General features: G+C 49.7%; 1 protein-coding gene and 2 long non-coding RNA genes across 4 annotated transcripts in view; 2 read left to right on the plus strand and 1 right to left on the minus strand.

Annotated features, from left to right (window-relative positions):
* Positions 1-3,634: 3,634 nt before the first annotated feature.
* LOC310836217 lies at positions 3,635-6,139 on the minus strand. Its single transcript, XR_014559928.1, has 3 exons — positions 6,090-6,139; positions 3,873-3,984; positions 3,635-3,735 (listed from the first exon to the last, which is right to left on the minus strand). It is a non-coding gene; the product is annotated as an uncharacterized lncRNA (long non-coding RNA).
* A 6,602-nt stretch (positions 6,140-12,741) lies between these two features.
* LOC310836216 lies at positions 12,742-13,690 on the plus strand. Of its 2 annotated transcripts, none has more exons than XR_014559926.1 (3): positions 12,742-12,828; positions 13,090-13,137; positions 13,516-13,690. It is a non-coding gene; the product is annotated as an uncharacterized lncRNA (long non-coding RNA). The 2 variants fall into 2 exon arrangements; XR_014559927.1 differs by having other exon boundaries at positions 12,742-12,804; positions 13,049-13,137.
* A 4,775-nt stretch (positions 13,691-18,465) lies between these two features.
* Positions 18,466-21,300, plus strand: part of CIMIP2A (ciliary microtubule inner protein 2A) — a 19,548-nt gene continuing 16,713 nt past the window's right edge. The window contains exon 1 of the mRNA XM_083723186.1: positions 18,466-18,698. Within this exon, the coding sequence (XP_083579312.1) occupies positions 18,580-18,698 (119 nt within the window). The 5' untranslated portion in view covers positions 18,466-18,579. The remainder of the gene's footprint in view (positions 18,699-21,300) is intronic.

Below are 21,300 nucleotides of genomic sequence, written 5' to 3' on the forward strand. Positions count from 1 at the left end.
GGAGGGGAGGGGGGAGTATGGGGAGGGGTGGGGAAAGGGGCGGGGGGAGAGTGACGGGATAGGGGGAAGGAGGGGAGGGAAAATAGGAGGGGAGGGGGAAAGCGAGGCGAGGGGGAGATTGACGGGGAAATGGGGGGGAGGGAGGGTGGGGAAATAGGAGGGGAGGGGGAGGGGGAAAGCGAGGGGAGGGAGGGGTGGGAAAATAGGAGGGGAGGGGGAGGAAGAGTGACGGGGAAGGGGGAGGGAGGGGGGAGGTAGGAGGGAGATTGACGGGGGGAGGGAGGGAAAGAGGGAGGGGCGGGGATGGGAGATGGGAGGAGGGGGAAGAGGGAGAGTGACGGGTAAACGGGGGGAGGGAGGGAGGGGTGAGAGGGAGGGGAGGGAAAGGAGTGGGGAGGGAGGGGTGGGAGGGGTGAAATAGGAGGGGGGAGGAGGGAGAGTGACGGGAAAGGGAGGAGGAGGGAAGGGAGGGGGGAAAGAGGGAAGATTGGCGGGGAAATGGAGGGAGGGAGGGGAGGGGAGGGAGGGGTGGGAAAATAGGAGGGGGAGGGGAGGGGAGGGGGGAAGAGGGAGATTGACGGGGAATGGGGGAGGGAGGGAAAGAGGGAGGGGCGGGGATGGGAGATGGGAGGAGGGGAAGAGGGAGAGTGACGGGTAAACGGGGGGAGGGAGGGAGGGGTGAGAGGGAGGGGAGGGAAAGGAGTGGGGAGGGAGGGGTGGGAGGGGTGAAATAGGAGGGGGGAGGAGGGAGAGTGACGGGAAAGGGAGGAGGAGGGAAGGGAGGGGGGAAAAGAGGGAAGATTGGCGGGGAAATGGAGGGAGGGAGGGTGGGAAAATAGGAGGGGAGGGGGAGGGGAGGGGGGAAGAGGGAGATTGACGGGGAAATGGGGGGAGGGAGGGGAGGGAGGGTGGGGAAATAGGAGGGGAGGGAGGGGAGGGGGGAAGAGGGAGATTGACGGGGAAATGGGGGGAGGGAGGGTGGGAAAATAGGAGGGGAGGGGGAGGGGAGGGGGGAAGAGGGAAGATTGACGGGAAATGGGGGGAGGGAGGGGAGGGAGGGTGGGGAAATAGGAGGGGGAGGGAGGGGAGGGGGGAAGAGGGAGATTGACGGGGAAATGGGGGGAGGGAGGGTGGGAAAATAGGAGGGGAGGGGGAGGGGAGGGGGGGAAGAGGGAAGATTGACGGGAAATGGGGGGAGGGAGGGGAGGGAGGGTGGGGAAATAGGAAGGGGAGGGGGGAGAAAGAGGGAGATTGAGGGGGAAATGGGGGGAGGGAGGGGAGGGAGGGTGGGAAAATAGGAGGGGGAGGGAGGGGAGGGCGGAAGAGGGAAGATTGACGGGGAAATGGGGGGAGGGAGGGGAGGGAGGGTGGGGAAATAGGAGGGGAGGGAGGGGAGGGGGAAGAGGGAGATTGACGGGAAATGGGGAGGGAGGGGAGGGAGGAAAGTGGGCAAGGAGGAGGGGAGGGAGGGGGGAAAAGAAGGAAGATTGACGGGGAAGGGGGGAGGGAGGGGAGGGAGGGGTGGGAAAATAGGAGGGGGAGGGAGGGGAGGGGGGAAGAGGGAGATTGACGGGGAAATGGAGGGAGGGGGGAGGAGGGGAGGAGGGGAGGGGGGAAAGGGAGAGTGTGGGGAAAGGGGGGAGGGAGGGTGGGAAAAATAGGTGGGGAGGGAGGGGGAAAGGAGGAGGGGAGGGAGGGGGGAAATGAGGGAAGATTGACGGGGAAATGGGGGGAGGGAGGGGGGAGGGGGGGAGGGAGGGTGGGAAAATAGGAGGGGAGGGGGAGAAGGGAGAGTGTGGGGAAAGGGGGGAGGGAGGGAAAGAGGGAGGCGGGGAGGGAGGGTGGGAAAATAAGGGGGAGGGGGGGAGAAAGAGGGAGATTGACGGGGGGGAGAGGGCGGGCAGAGGGGCTGATTGACAGGCAAAGGGAGGGGCTGGAAGGAGCGGATCCCAAAGGTCCTCCATCCCAACCCCGAATCGGCTGCGGGTTCAAATCCTGCTTTTCCCGGGATTTTCGAACCCGCAGCCGGGGCCCCTTTGGGGGCCGACAAAGCGGGTCAGAACTAGATGACCCTGGTGCAATTTCCGCCCGCCTGTTGGCCATTGGATTGCCGCCCATCATCCGCTGCACCGGTGGGACTCCTGCCTGCTTCCTCCCAGAGGAAACTTCCCCTTTCCCAGCGCTAGCTGCACCAGTGCGATTTCCGCCCGTCTGCTGGCCATTTCGCAGCGCTCGCTTCACCGGTTGGATTTCCGCCCATCATCCGCTGCCTCCAAACTCCACCGGTGGGATTACTACCTGACATTTGCCACCAAGCTGCACCGGTGGGACTCCTGCCTGCTTCCTCCCAGAGGAAGCTTCCCCTTTCCCACGCTAGCTTCACCTGTGGGATTTCCACCCGCAACTGCAGGCCGTCCCCAAGACTAGCTGCACCAGTGCGATTTCCGCCCGTCTGCTGGCCATTTCCCAGCGCTAGCTTCACCGGTTGGATTTCCGCATAGTCCGCTGCCTCCAAACTCCACCAGTGGGATTTCTACCTGACTTTTGCCACCAAGCTGCACCGGTGGGACTCCTGCCTGCTTCCTCCCAGAGGAAGCTTCCCCTTTCCCTGCGCTAGCTTCACCTGTGGGATTTCCACCCGCAACTGCAGGCCGTCCCCAAGACTAGCTGCACCAGTGGGATTTCCGCCCGTCTGCTGGCCATTTCGCAGCGCTAGCTTCACCGGTTGGATTTCCGCCCATAGTCCACTGCCTCCAAACTCCACCGGTGGGATTTCTACCTGATTTTTGCCACCAAGCTGCACCGGTGGGACTCCTGCCTGCTTCCTCCCAGAGGAAGCTTCCCCTTTCCCAGCGCTAGCTTCACCTGTGGGATTTCCACCCGCAACTGCAGGCCGTCCCCAAGACTAGCTGCACCAGTGCGATTTCCGCCCGTCTCCTGGCCATTTCGCAGCGCTCGCTTCACCGGTTGGATTTCAGCCCATCATCCGCTGCCTCCAAACTCCACCGGTGGGATTTCTACCTGACATTTGCCACCAAGCTGCACCAGTGGGACTCCTGCCTGCTTCCTCCCACAGGAAGCTTCACCTGTGGGATTTCCACTCGCAACTCCACACCGGTGGGATTTCTACCTGGCTTTTCCCTACGAGCTGCACCGGTGCGATTCCTGCCTGCCTGCTGGCAAGCTTAGGAAGTGCAGGCCGTTCCCCAATTTCCCATCACTAGCTTCACTGGTGTGATTTCCGCCTGCCACTCCACCCAAATTCCCAATACGAGCTGAATCAGTGCGATTTCTGCCCGTCTCCTGGCCATTTCCCAGCGCTAGCTTCACCGCTTGGGTTTCTGCCTGCAACTCCACCCCGATTCCCAATACTAGCTGCACCAGTGCGATTTCCGCCTGTCTGCTGGCCATTGCCCAGCGCTAGCTTCACCGGTGGGATTTCCGCCCGCAACTCCACCCAAACTCCACCAGTGGGATTTCTACCTGAATTTTTTTCCACTGAGCTGCACCGGTGCAATTCCTGCCTGGCAAAGGACTGCTGGCCACATAGGGAACTGCCCAAGGCTGCCAGCAATAGGAGCTGCGCCGGTGGGATTCCCGCCCGTCTTCTGCCCACCTTGGGAACTGCAGGCCGTCCCCCCAAATTCCCACAGCTAGCTTCACCAGTGGGATTTCCGCCCGTAATCCTCCGCATCCAAACTCCACCAGGGGGATTTCGACCTGGTTTTTCCCCCCCTCCAAGCTGCACCGGTGCAATTTCTGCCTGTCTGCTGTCAACCCATTTCCCACAGCTAACCTCACCGGTGGGATTTCCGCCCATAATCCTCTGCATCCAAACTTCACCAGGGGGATTTCGACCTGGCTTTTCCCACCAAGCTGCACCGGTGCGATTTCTACCTGTCTCCTGGCAATTTCCCAGCCCAAACTACACCAGTTGGATTTCCGCCCGCAACTCCACCCAAACTCCACCGTGGGGATTTCTACCTGGCTTTTCCCACCGAGCTGCACCGGTGTTACTCCTGCCTGCTTCCTTCCTCAGCTGGCAACCTTAAGAACTGCAGGCCGTTTCCCCCCATCGCTAGCTTCACCGGTGGGATTTCCGCCCGGAACTCCACCCGTGAGATTTCTACCTGTCTCCCCCCCTTTGCGCTGCACCAGTGTGATTCCTGCCCACTTCCTCCTAGAAGGCAAGGCTGCGGGCAGGAATTCACCAGGTAGAGTGCGAGGCTTCAAGGAGAAATCCCCCCAAAAGCTTCACCAGTTGAAGTCCTGCCTGCCGGCAGGCCAATGTCACACAGATCTAGCTTCCCAATGGGATTCTAGGGGAGGAATCGCATTGAGGGGGCGGAGTCAAGATCAGGCAGGAATTCACCAGGTAGAGCAGGCAGGAATTCACCGGTGGGATTTCCGCCCAGAATCCATGGCGCCCAAACTACCCCAGTGGGATTTCTACCTGCTCCACCTGGTGAATTGCTGCCTGATCTACTGATGAATTCCTGCTAGCTTCACCGGTCGGATTTCCGCCCGTAACTCCACCCAAACTCCACCAAATGGATTTCTACCTGGCTTTTCAAACTGAGCTGCACCAGTAGGATTTCCGCCCGTCTCCAGGCAATTTCCCAGTGCCAGCTTCGCCGGTGGGATTTCCGCCCGGACCTCCACCTATCCAAACTCCACCAGTGGGATTTCTACCTGGCTTTTCCCACCGAGCTGCACCAGTGTGATTTCCGCCTGCCTGCTCGCAACCCATTTCCAATACTAGCTTCACCAGTGTGATTTCCGCCCGTCTGCTGGCCATTTCGCAGTGCTAGCTTCACTGGTTGGATTTCCGCCCATAATGCGCTGCGTCCAAACTCCACCAGTGGGATTTCTACCTGGCTTGCCCCCAAGCTGAACCGGTGGGATTCCTGCCTGCTTCCTCTCAGAGGAAGCTACACCTGTGGGATTTCCACCCGGAACTCCACCCATCCAAACTCCACCAGTAGAATTTCTACCTGGCTTTCCACACCGAGCTGCACCGGTGCAATTCCTGCCTGGCAAAGCCCTGCAACTTCCCAATACAAGCTTCGCCGGTGGGATTTCCGCCTGCCACTCTACCCAAATTCTCAGTAGTAGCTGCACCATTGCGATTTCTGCCTGTCTCCTAGCAATATCCCAGTGCCAGCTTCGCCGGTGGGATTTCCGCCCGGACCTCCACCTATCCAAACTCCACCAGTGGGATTTCTACCTGGCTTTTCCCACTGAGCTGGACCAGTGTGATTTCCGCCTGTCTGCTGGCAACCCATTTCCCAACACTAGGTTCACCAGTGGGATTTCTGCCTGTCTGCTGGCAATTTCCCAGCGCTAGCTTCACCGGTGTGATTTCTGCCCGTCTGTTGGCAACCCATTTCCCAGCACTAGCTTCATCAGTGGGATTTCCGCCCGCAACTCCACCCAAACTCCACCAAGGGGATTTCTACCTGGCTTTTGCCACCAAGCTGCACCAGTGGGATTCCCTCCTGCTTCCTCCCAGAGGAAGCTTCACCTGTGGGATTTCCACCCGGAACTCCACCCAAACTCCACCGGTGGGATTTCTGCCTGGCTTTTACCACCAAGCTGTACCGGTGTGATTACTGCCTGACCTTTGCGCTCTACCTGGTGCATTGCTGCCTGATCTACCTGTTGAATTTCTGCCTGATCTATTGACGAATCTGCTCCACCTGGTGAATTGCTGCCTGATCTACTGATGAATTCCTGCTAGCTTCACCGGTGGGATTTCCGCCCGTCTCCTGGCAACATCACAGCGCTAGCTTCACCGGTTGGGTTTCCGCCCGCAACTCCACCCAAACTCCACCAAACGGATTTCTACCTGGCTTTTCAAACTGAGCTGCACCGGTGCAATTCCTGCCTGGCAATGCACTGCTTCAGCCTGCTGGCCACATTGGGAACTGCCCAAGGCTGCTAGCAATAGTAGCTGCACCGGTGGGATTTCCGCCCGTCTTCTGGCCACCTTGGGAACTGCAGGCCCCAAATTCTTAATACTAGCTGCACCATTGGGATTTCTGCCCGTCTGCCGGCCAGCATCCAAACTCCACCAGGGGGATTTCGACCTGGCTTTCCTCCACCAAGCTGCACCGGTGCAATTTCTGCCTGTCTGCTGCCAACCCATTTCCCAACTCTAGCTTCGCCGGTGGGATTTCCGCCCGTAATTCCCTGCATCCAAACTACACCAGTGGGATTTCCGCCCGCAACTCCACCCAAACTCCACCGGTGGGGTTTCTACCTGGCTTTTCCCACCCAGATGCACCGGTGTTATTCCTGCCCGCTTCCTCCTGGAAGGCAAGGCTGGCGGCCTTGGGAATCGCGGGCCATAGAGGGGGGAATGTCAAGATCAGGCAGGAATTCACCAGGTTGATCAGGCAGCAGTTCAGCAGGTAGTGCAGGCAGGACTTTGCTGGCCACTTTGGGAACTTTAGGCCATTCCCATAATTCCCAATACTAGCTTCACCAGTGTGATTTCCGCCTGTCTCCTGGCAATTTCCCAATACTAGCTTCACCAGTGGGATTTCCGCCTGCTTCCTGGCAATTTCCAAGCGCTAGCTTCGCCAGTGGGATTTCGGCCTTGAACTGCACCAGTGGAAATCCTGCCGGGCAAAGCACTGCTTTGTAATTTCCCACCAAGCTCCACCAGTGGGATTTCCGCCCGTCTGCCTGCAACTTGGGAACTTTAGACCATTCCCTAAATTCCCAATACTAGCTGCACTAGTGCGATTTCCGCCCGTCTCCTGGCCATTTCCCAGCGCTATCTTCACCGGTGGGATTTCCGCCCGTAATCCCCTGCATCCCAACTCTACCAGTGGGATTTCTACCTGGCTTTTCCCCACCAAGCTGGACCGGTGTTATTCCTGCCTAGCAAAGCACTGCTTTGGCTTTTCCCACCAAGCTGCACCGGTGTGATTCCTGCCTGCTTCCTTCCTGGAATCCCCATTACTAGCTGCACCATTGTGACTTCCGCCTATCCGCTGGCCATTTCCCAGCGCTAGCTTGGCCAGTGGGATTTCCGCCCGCAACTCCACCCAAACTCCACCAGTGGGATTGCTACCTGGCTTTCCCCCAACGAGCTGCACCGGTGCGATTCCTGCCTGGCAAAGCACTCCTTTTGCCTGCTTGGGAACTGACTAAGGTTGCCAGCCATGCTATCTTCGCCGGTGGAACTTCTGCCTGTCTGCTGGCAACCTGGGGAACTTTAGGCCATTCCCATAATTCCCAATACTAGCTGCACCATTGCGATTTCTGCCTGTCTCCTGGCAATTTCCCAGCGCTAGCTTCGCCAGTGGGATTTCTGCCCGGATCTCCACCCAAACTCCACCAGTGGGATTTCTACCTGGCTTTCCCCACTGAGCTTGACCGGTGCGATTCCTGCCTGGCAAAGCACTCCTTTGGCTTTTCCAACCAAGCTGCACCAGTGGGATTTCCGCCCGTCTGCTGGCAATTTCCCAGCGCTAGCTTCGCCAGTGGGATTTCCGCCCGGATCTCCACCCAAACTCCACCAGTGGGATTTCTACCTGGCTTTCCCCACTGAGCTTGACCGGTGCGATTCCTGCCTGGCAAAGCACTCCTTTGGCTTTTCCAACCAAGCTGCACCAGTGGGATTTCCGCCCGTCTGCTGGCAATTTCCCAGTGCTAGCTTCGCCGGTGGGATTTCCGCCCGCAACGCCACCCAAACTCCACCGGTGGGATTTCTACCTGGATTTTCCCAGGGAGCTGCACCGGTGTTATTCCTGCCTTCTTCCTTCCTGGAATTCCCAATACTAGCTGCACCAGTCCGATTTCCGCCCGTCTGCTGGCAATTTCCCAGCACTAGCTTCACCGATTGGATTTCTGCCCGTCTGCTGGCAAGCCTGGCAACACATTTCCCAGCTCTAGCTTATCCAGTGGGATTTCCGCCTGGAACGCCATGCAAACTCCACCAGTGGGATTTCTACCTGGCTTTTCCCCCCCACCGAGCTGCACCAGTGTTACTCCTGCTTGCTTCCTTCCTCGGCTGTCAACCTTGAGAATTGCAGACCGCCCACCCAGATTCCCAATACTAGCTGCACCAGTGCCATTTCCGCCCGTCTGCACGCAGCCCATTTCCCAGCGCTAGTTTCGCCGGTGAGATTTCCGCCTGCCACTCCACCCAAATGCCCAATAGTAGCTGCACCTTTGCGATTTCTGCCTGTCTCCTGGCAATATCCCTGCGCCAGCTTGGCCGGTGAGATTTCTGCCTGCCACTCCACCCAAATGCCCAATAGTAGCTGCACCTTTGCGATTTCTGCCTGTCTCCTGGCAATATCCCTGCGCCAGCTTCGCCGGTGGGATTTCCGCCCGGTATCCCCTGCATCTGAACTCCACCAGTGGGATTTCTACCTGGCTTTTGCCCCATCCAAGCTGCCCCGGTGTGATTCCTGCCTGCCTCCCTCCTCTGCTGGACTCCTTGAGAACTGCAGGCTGTTTTCCCCAATACTAGCTTTACCATTGCGATTTCTGCCTGTCTTCTGGCCACCCTGGCAAGCAATTTCCCAGCGCAAGCTTCGCCGGTGGGATTTCCGCCCGAACTCCACCCAAATTCCACCGGTGGGATTTCTACCTGGCTTCCCAACCCCCCCACGAAGCTGCACCAGTGTGATTTCCGCCTGCCTGCTCGCAACCCATTTCCAATACTAGCTTCACCAGTGTGATTTCCGCCCGTCTGCTGGCCATTTTGCAGTGCTAGCTTCACTGGTTGGATTTCCGCCCATAATGCGCTGCGTCCAAACTCCACCAGTGGGATTCTACCTGGCTTCCCCCCAAGCTGGACCGGTGGGATTCCTGCCTGCTTCCTCTCAGAGGAAGCTACACCTGTGGGATTTCCACCCGGAACTCCACCCATCCAAACTCCACCAGTAGGATTTCTACCTGGCTTTCCACACCGAGCTGCACCGGTGCAATTCCTGCCTGGCAAAGCCCTGCAACTTCCCAATACAAGCTTCGCCGGTGGGATTTCCGCCTGCCACTCCACCCAAATTCTCAGTAGTAGCTGCACCATTGCGATTTCTGCCTGTCTCCTAGCAATATCCCAGTGCCAGCTTCGCCGGTGGGATTTCCGCCCGGACCTCCACCTATCCAAACTCCACCAGTGGGATTTCTACCTGGCTTTTCCCACTGAGCTGGACCAGTGTGATTTCCGCCTGTCTTTTGGCCACCCATTTCCCAACACTAGGTTCACCAGTGGGATTTCCGCCTGTCTGCTGGCAATTTCACAACGCTAGCTTCACCGGTGCAATTTCTGCCCGTCTGTTGGCAACCCATTTCCCAGCACTAGCTTCATCAGTGGGATTTCCGCCCGCAACTCCACTCAAACTCCACCAAGGGGATTTCTACCTGGCTTTTGCCACCAAGCTGCACCGGTGGGATTCCTGCCTGCTTCCTCCCAGAGGAAGCTTCACCTGTGGGATTTCCACCCGGAACTCCACCCAAACTCCACCGGTGGGATTTCTGCCTGGCTTTTACCACCAAGCTGTACCGGTGTTATTACTGCCTGACCTTTGCGCTCTACCTGGTGCATTGCTGCCTGATCTACCTGTTGAATTTCTGCCTGATCTATTGACGAATCTGCTCCACCTGGTGAATTGCTGCCTGATCTACTGATGAATTCCTGCTAGCTTCACCGGTGGGATTTCCGCCCGTCTCCTGGCAACGTCACAGCGCTAGCTTCACCGGTTGGGTTTCCGCCCGCAACTCCACCCAAACTCCACCAAACGGATTTCTACCTGGCTTTTCAAACTGAGCTGCACCGGTGCAATTCCTGCCTGGCAATGCACTGCTTCAGCCTGCTGGCCACATTGGGAACTGCCCAAGGCTGCCAGCAATAGTAGCTGCACTGGTGGGATTTCCGCCCGTCTTCTGGCCACCTTGGGAACTGCAGGCCCCAAATTCTTAACACTAGTTGCACCATTGGGATTTCTGCCCGTCTGCCGGCCAGCTTGAGAACTGCAGGCCGTCCCCCCAAATTCCCACAGCTAGCTTCACCAGTGGGATTTCCGCCCGTAATCCTCCGCATCCAAACTCCACCAGGGGGATTTCGACCTGGCTTTTCTCCACCAAGCTGCACCGGTGCAATTTCTGCCTGTCTGCTGCCAACCCATTTCCCAACTCTAGCTTCACCGGTGTGATTTCTGCCCGTCTGTTGGCAACCCATTTCCCAGCACTAGCTTCATCAGTGGGATTTCCGCCCGCAACTCCACCCAAACTCCACCAAACGGATTTCTACCTGGCTTTTACCCCCAAGCTGCCCGGTGGGATTCCTGCCTGCTTCCTCCCAGAGGAAGCTTCACCTGTGGGATTTCCACCCGGAACTCCACCCACACTCCACCGGTGGGATTTCTGCCTGGCTTTTACCACCAAGCTGTACCGGTGTGATTACTGCCTGACCTTTGCGCTCTACCTGGTGCATTGCTGCCTGATCTACCTGTTGAATTTCTGCCTGCTCTATTGACGAATCTGCTCCACCTGGTGAATTGCTGCCTGATCTACTGATGAATTCCTGCTAGCTTCACCGGTCGGATTTCCGCCCGTAACTCCACCCAAACTCCACCAAATGGATTTCTACCTGGCTTTTCAAACTGAGCTGCACCAGTAGGATTTCCGCCCGTCTCCAGGCAATTTCCCAGTGCCAGCTTCGCCGGTGGGATTTCCGCCCGGACCTCCACCTATCCAAACTCCACCAGTGGGATTTCTACCTGGCTTTTCCCACCGAGCTGCACCAGTGTGATTTCCGCCTGCCTGCTCGCAACCCATTTCCAATACTAGCTTCACCAGTGTGATTTCCGCCCGTCTGCTGGCCATTTCGCAGTGCTAGCTTCACTGGTTGGATTTCCGCCCATAATGCGCTGCGTCCAAACTCCACCAGTGGGATTTCTACCTGGCTTGCCCCCAAGCTGAACCGGTGGGATTCCTGCCTGCTTCCTCTCAGAGGAAGCTACACCTGTGGGATTTCCACCCGGAACTCCACCCATCCAAACTCCACCAGTAGAATTTCTACCTGGCTTTCCACACCGAGCTGCACCGGTGCAATTCCTGCCTGGCAAAGCCCTGCAACTTCCCAATACAAGCTTCGCCGGTGGGATTTCCGCCTGCCACTCTACCCAAATTCTCAGTAGTAGCTGCACCATTGCGATTTCTGCCTGTCTCCTAGCAATATCCCAGTGCCAGCTTCGCCGGTGGGATTTCCGCCCGGACCTCCACCTATCCAAACTCCACCAGTGGGATTTCTACCTGGCTTTTCCCACTGAGCTGGACCAGTGTGATTTCCGCCTGTCTTTTGGCCACCCATTTCCCAACACTAGGTTCACCAGTGGGATTTCTGCCTGTCTGCTGGCAATTTCACAGCGCTAGCTGCACCGGTGCAATTTCTGCCCGTCTGTTGGCAACCCATTTCCCAGCACTAGCTTCATCAGTGGGATTTCTGCCCGCAACTCCACCCAAACTCCACCAAGGGGATTTCTACCTGGCTTTTGCCACCAAGCTGCACCGGTAGGATTCCCTCCTGCTTCCTCCCAGAGGAAGCTTCACCTGTGGGATTTCCACCCGGAACTCCACCCAAACTCCACCGGTGGGATTTCTGCCTGGCTTTTACCACCAAGCTGTACCGGTGTTATTACTGCCTGACTTTGCGCTCTACCTGGTGCATTGCTGCCTGATCTACCTGTTGAATTTCTGCCTGATCTATTGACGAATCTGCTCCACCTGGTGAATTGCTGCCTGACCTACTGATGAATTCCTGCTAGCTTCACCGGTCGGATTTCCGCCCGTAACTCCACCCAAACTCCACCAAACGGATTTCTACCTGGCTTTTCAAACTGAGCTGCACCAGTAGGATTTCTGCCTGTCTGCTGGCAATTTCCCAGCGCTAGCTTCACCGGTGGGATTTCTGCCCGTCTGTTGGCAACCCCTTTCCCAGCACTAGCTTCATCAGTGGGATTTCCGCCCGCAACTCCACCCAAACTCCACCAAGGGGATTTCTACCTGGCTTTTACCCCCAAGCTGCACCAGTGGGATTCCTGCCTGCGCTGCTTTGGCCTGCTGGCAATGCTAGCTTCACCGGTGGGATTTCCGCCCGCAACTCCACCCAAACTCCACCACTGGGATTTCTACCTGGCTTTTCCCCACCCAGCTGCACCAGTAGGATTTCCGCCCGTCTCCATGCAATTTCCCAGTGCTAGCTTCGCCAGTGGGATTTCCGCCTGCGACTCCACTCAATTTCCCAACGCTAGGTTCACCGGTGAGATGTCTGCCTGTCTGCTGGCAACCCCTTTCCCAATACTAGCTTCACCGGTGGGATTTCCGCCCAGAACTCCACCCATGAGATTTCTACCTGTCTCCCCCCCCCACCGCCTAGAAGGCAAGTCTGGCAGGCAGGAATTCACCAGGTAGAGCGCGAGGCTTTAGGGAGAAATCAGACCAGACCAGGTAGACCAGATTCACCAGTATATCAGGCAGATATTCAACAGGTAGATCAGACAGGAATTCATCAGGCAGATATTGAAGAGATCAGGCAGAAATTCGACGGGTAAATCAGGCAGGAATTCATCAGGTAGAGCAGATTCATCCAGGAATTCATCAGGCAGATATTGAAGAGATCAGGCAGCAATTCACCAGGTAACCAGATTCATCAATAGATCAGGCAGCAATTCACCTGGTAGAGCGCCAAGACCAGGCCGGAATTCACCAGGCAGAGGGCAAAGATCAGGCAGCAATTCACCAGGTAGAGCAGATTCTTCAGTAGGTCAGGCATCGATTCATCAGGTAGATCAGGCAGGAATTCACCAGGTAGAGGGCAAAGATCAGGCAGGAAATCATCAGGTAGATCAGGCAGGAATTCAACAGGTATACCAGATTCATCAGTAGATCAGGCTGCAATTCACCAGGTAGAGTGCTGAGAACAGGCAGCAATTCACCAGGTAGAGCAACAGGATCCGGCAGCAATTCACCAGGTAGAGTGCAAAGATCAGGCAGCGATTCCTCAACAGATCAGGCAGCAGTCCACCAGGTAGAGCAGATTCATCAGTAGATCAGGCTGCAATTCACCAGGTAGATCAGGCAGGAATTCAACAGGTAGATCAGGCAGGAATTCAACCGGTAGATCAGGCAGGAATTCACTAGGTAGAGTGCAAAGATCAGGCAGCAATTCACCAACAGATCAGGCTGCAATCCACCAGGTAGAGCGCAAAGATCATACAGAAATTCACCAGGTATATCAGGCAGAAATTCATCAATACACCAGGCAGGAAATCACCAGGTAGGTCAGGCAGCGATTCACCAGGTATATCAGGCAGGAATTCAACAGGTTGACCAGATTCTTCAATAGATCAGGCAGGAATTCATTAGGTAGAGCAGTATATCAGGCAGCAATTCACCAGGTACATCAGGCAGGAATTCACCAGGTAGAGTGCAAAGATCAGACAGAAATTCATCAGGTAGAGCAGATTCATCATCAGATTAGGCAGCATTCACCAGGTAGATCAGGCAGGAATTCATCAGGTCTATCAGATTCATGAATAGATCAGGCAGCAATTCACCAGGTAGAGCAGATTCGTCAATAGATCAGGCAGAAATTCAACAGTTAGATAGGCAGGAATTCATCAGTAGATCAGGCAGCAATTCAACAGGTAGATCAGGCAGCAATTCACCAGGTAGAGCTCCAAGATCAGGCAGGAATTCACCCGTTAGACCGCAAAGATCAACCAGCGATTCCTCAACAGATCAGGCTGCAATCCACCAGGTAGAGCGTGAAGCTTTCCCTCCCCTTAAGATCTAAATTTCCCATTAATTCAGGCAGAAAACCCATCAGATCAGGCAGCAATCCACCAGGTAGAGCGCAATACTTTTCCCCACTAAGATCTAAATTCCCCATTAATTCAGGCAGAAATCTCACAGGCAAAGCCGATTCTTCAGGCCAGCTTCACCAGTTGATTGGGAGGCCGATGTCACACTGGTGAAGCTTCTGAATGAGATCAGGCCGCAATCCACCAGGTAGAGTGCGAATCTTCTCCTCCCCTTACTATTTAAATCCCCATTAATTCAGGCAGAAATCTCACAGGTAAAGCCCATTTTCCAGGCCAGCTTCACCTGTTGAACTTCTGCCTCCTGGCTGCAATTCACCCACAGATCAGGCCGCAATCCACCAGGTAGAGCGCAAATATTTCTTCCCCTTGATACCTAAATCCCCATTAATTTAGGCAGAAATCACACAGGTAAAGCCAATTTTTCACCCTAGTTTTACCAGTTGAAATTCAGGCCGATGTCACACAGGTGAAGCTTCACCATGAGATCTAAATTCCCATTAATTCAGGCAGAAATCCCACAGGAAAAGCCAATTTTTCAGGCCGGTTTCAGGCCGCAAACTACCAGGTAGAGCGTGAAGCTTTTCCTCCATTCAATACCTAAATTCCCATTAAGTCAGGCAGAAATATCACAGGTAAAGCCGATTTTCAGGCAGAGATCCCAACGGAAAAGCCAATTTTTCAGACATCTAAATCCCCATTAATTCAGGCAGAAATCTCACCGGTAAAGCCAAATTTCAAGCAGAAATCTCACTGGAAAAGACCATTAATTGAGGCAGAAATCTCACCGGTAAAGCCAATGAATTCAGACAGAAATCTCACAGGCAAAGCCCATTTTTCAGACTCCCCTTCATATCTAAATCCCCAATTAAATCAGGCAGAAATCTCACAGGTAAAGCCCATTTTCAGGCCAGTTTGACTAGTTGAATCGCAGGCCGAAGTCACACAGGTCAAGCCAATTTTCAGGCAGAAATCCCACCGGAAAAGCCAATTTTTCAGACTCTCCTTCATACCTAAATCCCCATTAATTCAGGCCACAATCCACCAGGTAGAGCGTGAGAATTTTTTCTCCCTTTAATACCTAAATCCCCATTAATTCAGGCAGAAATCTCACAGGTAAGGCCAATTTTTCAGACTCTAATATCTAAATTTCCCATTAATTCAGGCAGAAATCTCACCGGTAAAGCCAATTTTCAGGCCAAAATCTCACTGGTAAAGCCAATTTTCAGGCAGAAATCCCACCGGAAAAGCCGATTTTCAGGCAGAAATCTCACTGGAAAAGCCAATTTTTCAGACTCCCCTTTAATATCTAAATTCCCACTAATTCAGGCAGAAATCTCACCGGAAAAGCCAATTTTCAGGCCAAAATCTCACTGGTAAAGCCAATTTTCAGGCAGAAATCCCACCGGAAAAGCCAATTTTTCAGACTCCCCTTTCATATCTAAATCCTCATGAACTCTTGCAGAAATCTCACCGGTTAAGCCGATTTTCAGGCCGAAATCTCACCGGAAAAGCCCCTTTTTCAGATTCCCCTTAATAATAATAAATTCCCATTATTTCAGGCAGAAATCTCACCGGAAAAGCCAATTTTTCAGACTCCCCTTTCATATCTAAATCCTCATGAACTCAGGCAGAAATCTCACCAGTTAAGCCGATTTTCAGGCCGAAATCTCACCGGAAAAGCCCCTTTATCAGATTCCCCTTAATAATAATAAATTCCCATTATTTCAGGCAGAAATCTCACCGGAAAAGCCAATTTTTCAGACTCCCCTTTCATATCTAAATCCTCATGAACTCAGGCAGAAATCTCACCAGTTAAGCCGATTTTCAGGCCGAAATCTCACCGGAAAAGCCCCTTTATCAGATTCCCCTTAATAATAATAAATTCCCATTATTTCAGGCAGAAATCTCACCGGAAAAGCCAATTTTTCAGACTCCCCTTTCATATCTAAATCCCCATGAAATCAGGCAGAAATCTCACCGGTAAAGCCGATTTTCAGGCAGAAATCTCACCGGAAAAGCCCATTTTCAGGCAGAAATCTCACCAGAAAAGCCCCTTTTTCCAGATTCCCCTTAATAATAATAAATTCCCATTATTTCAGGCCGAAATCTCACCGGAAAAGCCAATTTTTCAGACTCCCCTTTCATATATAAATCCCCATGAATTCAGGCCGAAATCGCACCGGTTAAGCCGATTTTCAGGCAGAAATCTCACCGGAAAAGCCCATTTTCAGGCAGAAATCTCACCGGAAAAGCCCATTTTCAGGCAGAAATCTCACCGGAAAAGCCCATTTTCAGGCAGAAATCTCACCGGAAAAGCCGATTTTCAGGCAGAAATCTCACCGGAAAAGCCCATTTTCAGGCCGAAATCTCACCGGAAAAGCCCCTTTTTCAGATTCCCCTTAATAATAATAAATTCCCATTATTTCAGGCAGAAATCTCACCGGAAAAGCCAATTTTTCAGACTCCCCTTTCATATCTAAATCCCCATGAATTCAGGCAGAAATCTCACCGGTGAATCCAATTTTCAGGCAGAAATCTCACCGGAAAAGCCCATTTTCAGGCAGAAATCTCACCGGAAAAGCCAATTTTTCAGACTCCCCTTTCATATCTAAATCCCCATGAAATCAGGCAGAAATCTCACCGGAAAAGCCCCTTTTTTCAGATTCCCCTTAATAATAATAAATTCCCATTATTTCAGGCAGAAATCTCACCGGAAAAGCCAATTTTTCAGACTCCCCTTTCATATCTAAATCCCCATGAATTCAGGCAGAAATCTCACCGGTGAATCCAATTTTCAGGCAGAAATCTCACCGGAAAAGCCGATTTTCAGGCCGAAATCTCACCGGAAAAGCCAATTTTTCAGACTCCCCTTTCATATCTAAATCCCCATTTAATCAGGCAGAAATCTCACCGGTAAAGCCGATTTTCAGGCAGAAATCTCACCGGAAAAGCCAATTTTTCAGACTCCCCTTTCATATCTAAATCCTCATGAACTCTTGCAGAAATCTCACCGGTTAAGCCGATTTTCAGGCCGAAATCTCACCGGAAAAGCCCCTTTTTCAGATTCCCCTTAATAATAATAAATTCCCATTATTTCAGGCAGAAATCTCACCGGAAAAGCCAATTTTTCAGACTCCCCTTTCATATCTAAATCCCCATGAAATCAGGCAGAAATCTCACCGGTAAAGCCGATTTTCAGGCAGAAATCTCACCGGAAAAGCCAATTTTTCAGACTCCCCTTTCATATCTAAATCCTCATGAACTCAGGCAGAAATCTCACCGGTTAAGCCGATTTTCAGGCCGAAATCTCACCGGAAAAGCCCCTTTATCAGATTCCCCTTAATAATAATAAATTCCCATTATTTCAGGCAGAAATCTCACCGGAAAAGCCAATTTTTCAGACTCCCCTTTCATATCTAAATCCCCATTAAATCAGGCAGAAATCTCACCGGTAAAGCCGATTTTCAGGCAGAAATCTCACCGGAAAAGCTCATTTTCAGGCAGAAATCTCACCGGAAAAGCCCATTTTCAGGCAGAAATCTCACCGGAAAAGCCAATTTTTCAGACTCCCCTTTCATATCTAAATCCCCATGAAATCAGGCAGAAATCTCACCGGAAAAGCCCCTTTTTTCAGATTCCCCTTAATAATAATAAATTCCCATTATTTCAGGCCGAAATCTCACCGGAAAAGCCAATTTTTCAGACTCCCCTTTCATATCTAAATCCCCATGAATTCAGGCCGAAATCTCACCGGTTAAGCCGATTTTCAGGCCGAAATCTCACCGGAAAAGCCAATTTTTCAGACTCCCCTTTCATATCTAAATCCTCATGAACTCAGGCAGAAATCTCACCGGTTAAGCCGATTTTCAGGCCGAAATCTCACCGGAAAAGCCAATTTTTCAGACTCCCCTTTCATATCTAAATCCCCATTTAATCAGGCAGAAATCTCACCGGTAAAGCCGATTTTCAGGCCGAAATCTCACCGGAAAAGCCAATTTTTCAGACTCCCCTTTCATATCTAAATCCCCATGAATGCAGGCAGAAATCTCACCGGTTAAGCCGATTTTCAGGCCGAAATCTCACTGGAAAAGCCAATTTTTCAGACTCCCCTTTCATATCTAAATCCCCATGAATGCAGGCAGAAATCTCACCGGTTAAGCCGATTTTCAGGCAGAAATCTCACCGGAAAAGCCAATTTTTCAGACTCCCCTTTCATATCTAAATCCCCATTTAATCAGGCAGAAATCTCACCGGTAAAGCCGATTTTCAGGCAGAAATCTCACTGGGAAAGCCAATTTTTCAGACTCCCCTTTCATATCTAAATCCCCATGAATTCAGGCCGAAATCTCACCGGTTAAGCCGGTTTTCAGGCAGAAACCCAACAGGTAAGGCGCATTTTCCAGGCTAGTTTTAAAGGTTGAAGTCCAGGCCGATGTCACACAGGTAGAGCTTCACAATGAGATCTAAACCCCCGTGAATTCAGGCAGAAATCTCACCGGAAAAGCCATTTTTTCAGACTCCCCTTTAATATCTAAATCCCCATGAATTCAGGCAGAAATCCAACCGGTAAATCCAATATTCAGACTCCCCTTAATACCTAAATCCCCATGAATTCAGGCAGAAATCCCACCGGAAAAGCCGGTTTTCAGGCAGAAACCCAACAGGTAAGGCGCATTTTCCAGGCTAGTTTTAAAGGTTGAAGTCCAGGCCGATGTCACACAGGTAGAGCGTAACAATGGTAGCCCAGGGGAGTTCAAGGGGAGGCCAGACCAGGACCCAAAGGCGCTTGCAGGGCAAAATGGTGTCGGTCGGGAAGGAGAGGTTCTTGCCGCAGGAACCCTATTATATCCCAGGGTGAGTTATTATTAATATTATTAATATTATTAATATTATTAATATTATTAATATTATTCTGGGGTGTTATTGTTGTTGTTATTATTATTATTATTATTATTATTATTATTATTATTCTGGGGTGAGTTTATATTATTATTATTATTATTATTATTATTATTATTATTATTGTAAGGGTTATTGTTATTATATTCCGATGTGAGTTTATATTATTATATTCTGGGGGGAGTTTATATTATTATTATTATTATTATTATTATTATTATTATTAATAATAATAATAATAATAATAATATTAATATTATTAATATTATTCTGGGGTGAGTTTATATTATTATATTCTGGGGGGAGTTTATATTATTATTATTATTATTATTATTATTATTATTCTGGGGTGAGTTATTATTATTATTATTATTATTATTAGTGTTATTGTTATTATATTCCGATGTGAGTTTATATTATTATTTTCCGGGGGGAGTTGTTATTATTATTATTATTATTATTATTATTATTATTATTATTCTGGGGTGAGTTATTATTATTATTATTATTATTATTATTATTAGTGTTATTGTTATTGTTATTATATTCTGATGTGAGTTTATATTATTATATTCTGGGGGGAGTTTTATTATTATTATTATTATTATTATTATTATTATTATTATTGGTGTTATTGTTATTGTTATTATATTCCGATGTGAGTTTATATTATTATATTCTGGGGGGAGTTTTTATTATTATTATTATTATTATTATTATTATTATTATTATTATTATTAATATTATTCTGGGGGGAGTTATTATTATTATTATTATTATTATTATTATTAGTGTTATTGTTATTATATTCCGATGTGAGTTTATATTATTATATTCTGGGGGGAGTTGTTGTTGTTATTATTATTATTATTATTATTATTATTATTATTATTATTATTACTATTATTAATATTATTAATATTATTCTGGGGTGAGTTGTTGTTATTATTATTATTATTATTATTATTATTTTCTGGGGGGAGTTTATATTATTATTATTATTATTATTATTATTATTATTCTTATTATTAGTGTTATTGTTATTGTTATTATATTCCGATGTGAGTTTATATTATTATATTCTGGGGGGAGTTTTTATTATTATTATTAATAATAATAATAATAATAATAATAATAATAATAATAATAATAATATTAATATTATTCTGGGGTGAGTTTATATTATTATATTCTGGGGGGAGTTTATATTATTATTATTATTATTATTATTAATATTATTCTGGGGTGAGTTATTATTATTCTTATTCTTATTATTCTTATTATTAGTGTTATTGTTATTGTTATTATATTCCGATGTGAGTTTATATTATTATATTCTGGGGGGAGTTTTTATTATTATTATTATTAATATTATTAATATTATTCTGGGGTGAGTTATTATTATTATTATTATTATTATTATTATTATTATTATTAGTGTTATTGTTATTATATTCTGATGTGAGTTTATATTATTATATTCTGGGGGGAGTTATTATTATTATTATTATTGTTATTATTATTATTATTATTATTATTATTATTATTATTATTAATATTATTAATATTATTCTGGGGTGAGTTATTATTATTATTATTATTATTATTATTATTATTATTATTATTATTATTTTCTGGGGGGAGTTTATATTATTATTATTATTATTATTATTATTATTATTAGATCTCTTTCTATTCAGATCTCCCTCTTTCCTTCCACATCTCCCTCTTTCTTTCCAGATCTCCCTTTTTCTAGCAGATCTCTTTCTATTCAGATCTCCCTCTTTCTCTCCAGATCTCCCTATTTCCTTGCAGATCTATTTCTTTCCAGATCTCCCTCTTTCCTTCCAGATCTCCCTCTTTTTTTCCAGATCTCCCTCTTTCTTTGGGGATCATGACCTACCTATTTCCGTGTAGATCTCTTTCTATTCAGATCTCCCTCTTTTTTTCCAGATCTCCCCATTTATCAGCAGATCCCCACCTATTTCTTTTCGGATCCCAATCCCTCTGTGGGATCCGCAGCATATATATCGCATTTCCCATCATTCCATATCCTCCCCATTCGCTTCCTCCCACCGGGTTGGTCTGGAAGATCCCAAGGGATCCCACCCTTAACGCTTTCCTGACTTTCTCACCTTTTTCTCCCCAATTTATCACTATTTCCTTGCAGATCTCCCTATTTTCTTGCAGATCTCTTTCTATTCAGATCTCCCTCTTTCTATTCAGATCTCCCTCTTTCCTTCCAGATCTCTTTCTATTCAGATCTCCCTCTTTCCTTCCAGATCTCTTTCTATTCAGATCTCCCTCTTTCCTTCCAGATCTCTTTCTATTCAGATCTCCCTATTTTCTTGCAGATCTCCCTATTTTCTTGCAGATCTCCCTCTTCCAGATCTCCCTCTTTCCTTGCAGATCTCTTTCTATTCAGATCTCCCTCTTTCTATTCAGATCTCCCTCTTTCCTTCCAGATCTCTTTCTATTCAGACCTCCCTCTTTCCTTCCAGATCTCTTTCTATTCAGATCTCCCTATTTTCTTGCAGATCTCTTTCTATTCAGATCT

Source organism: Podarcis gaigeae (assembly GCF_964106915.1).
Source record: "Podarcis gaigeae genome assembly, chromosome: Z".
Lineage (NCBI taxonomy): Eukaryota > Metazoa > Chordata > Lepidosauria > Squamata > Lacertidae > Podarcis > Podarcis gaigeae.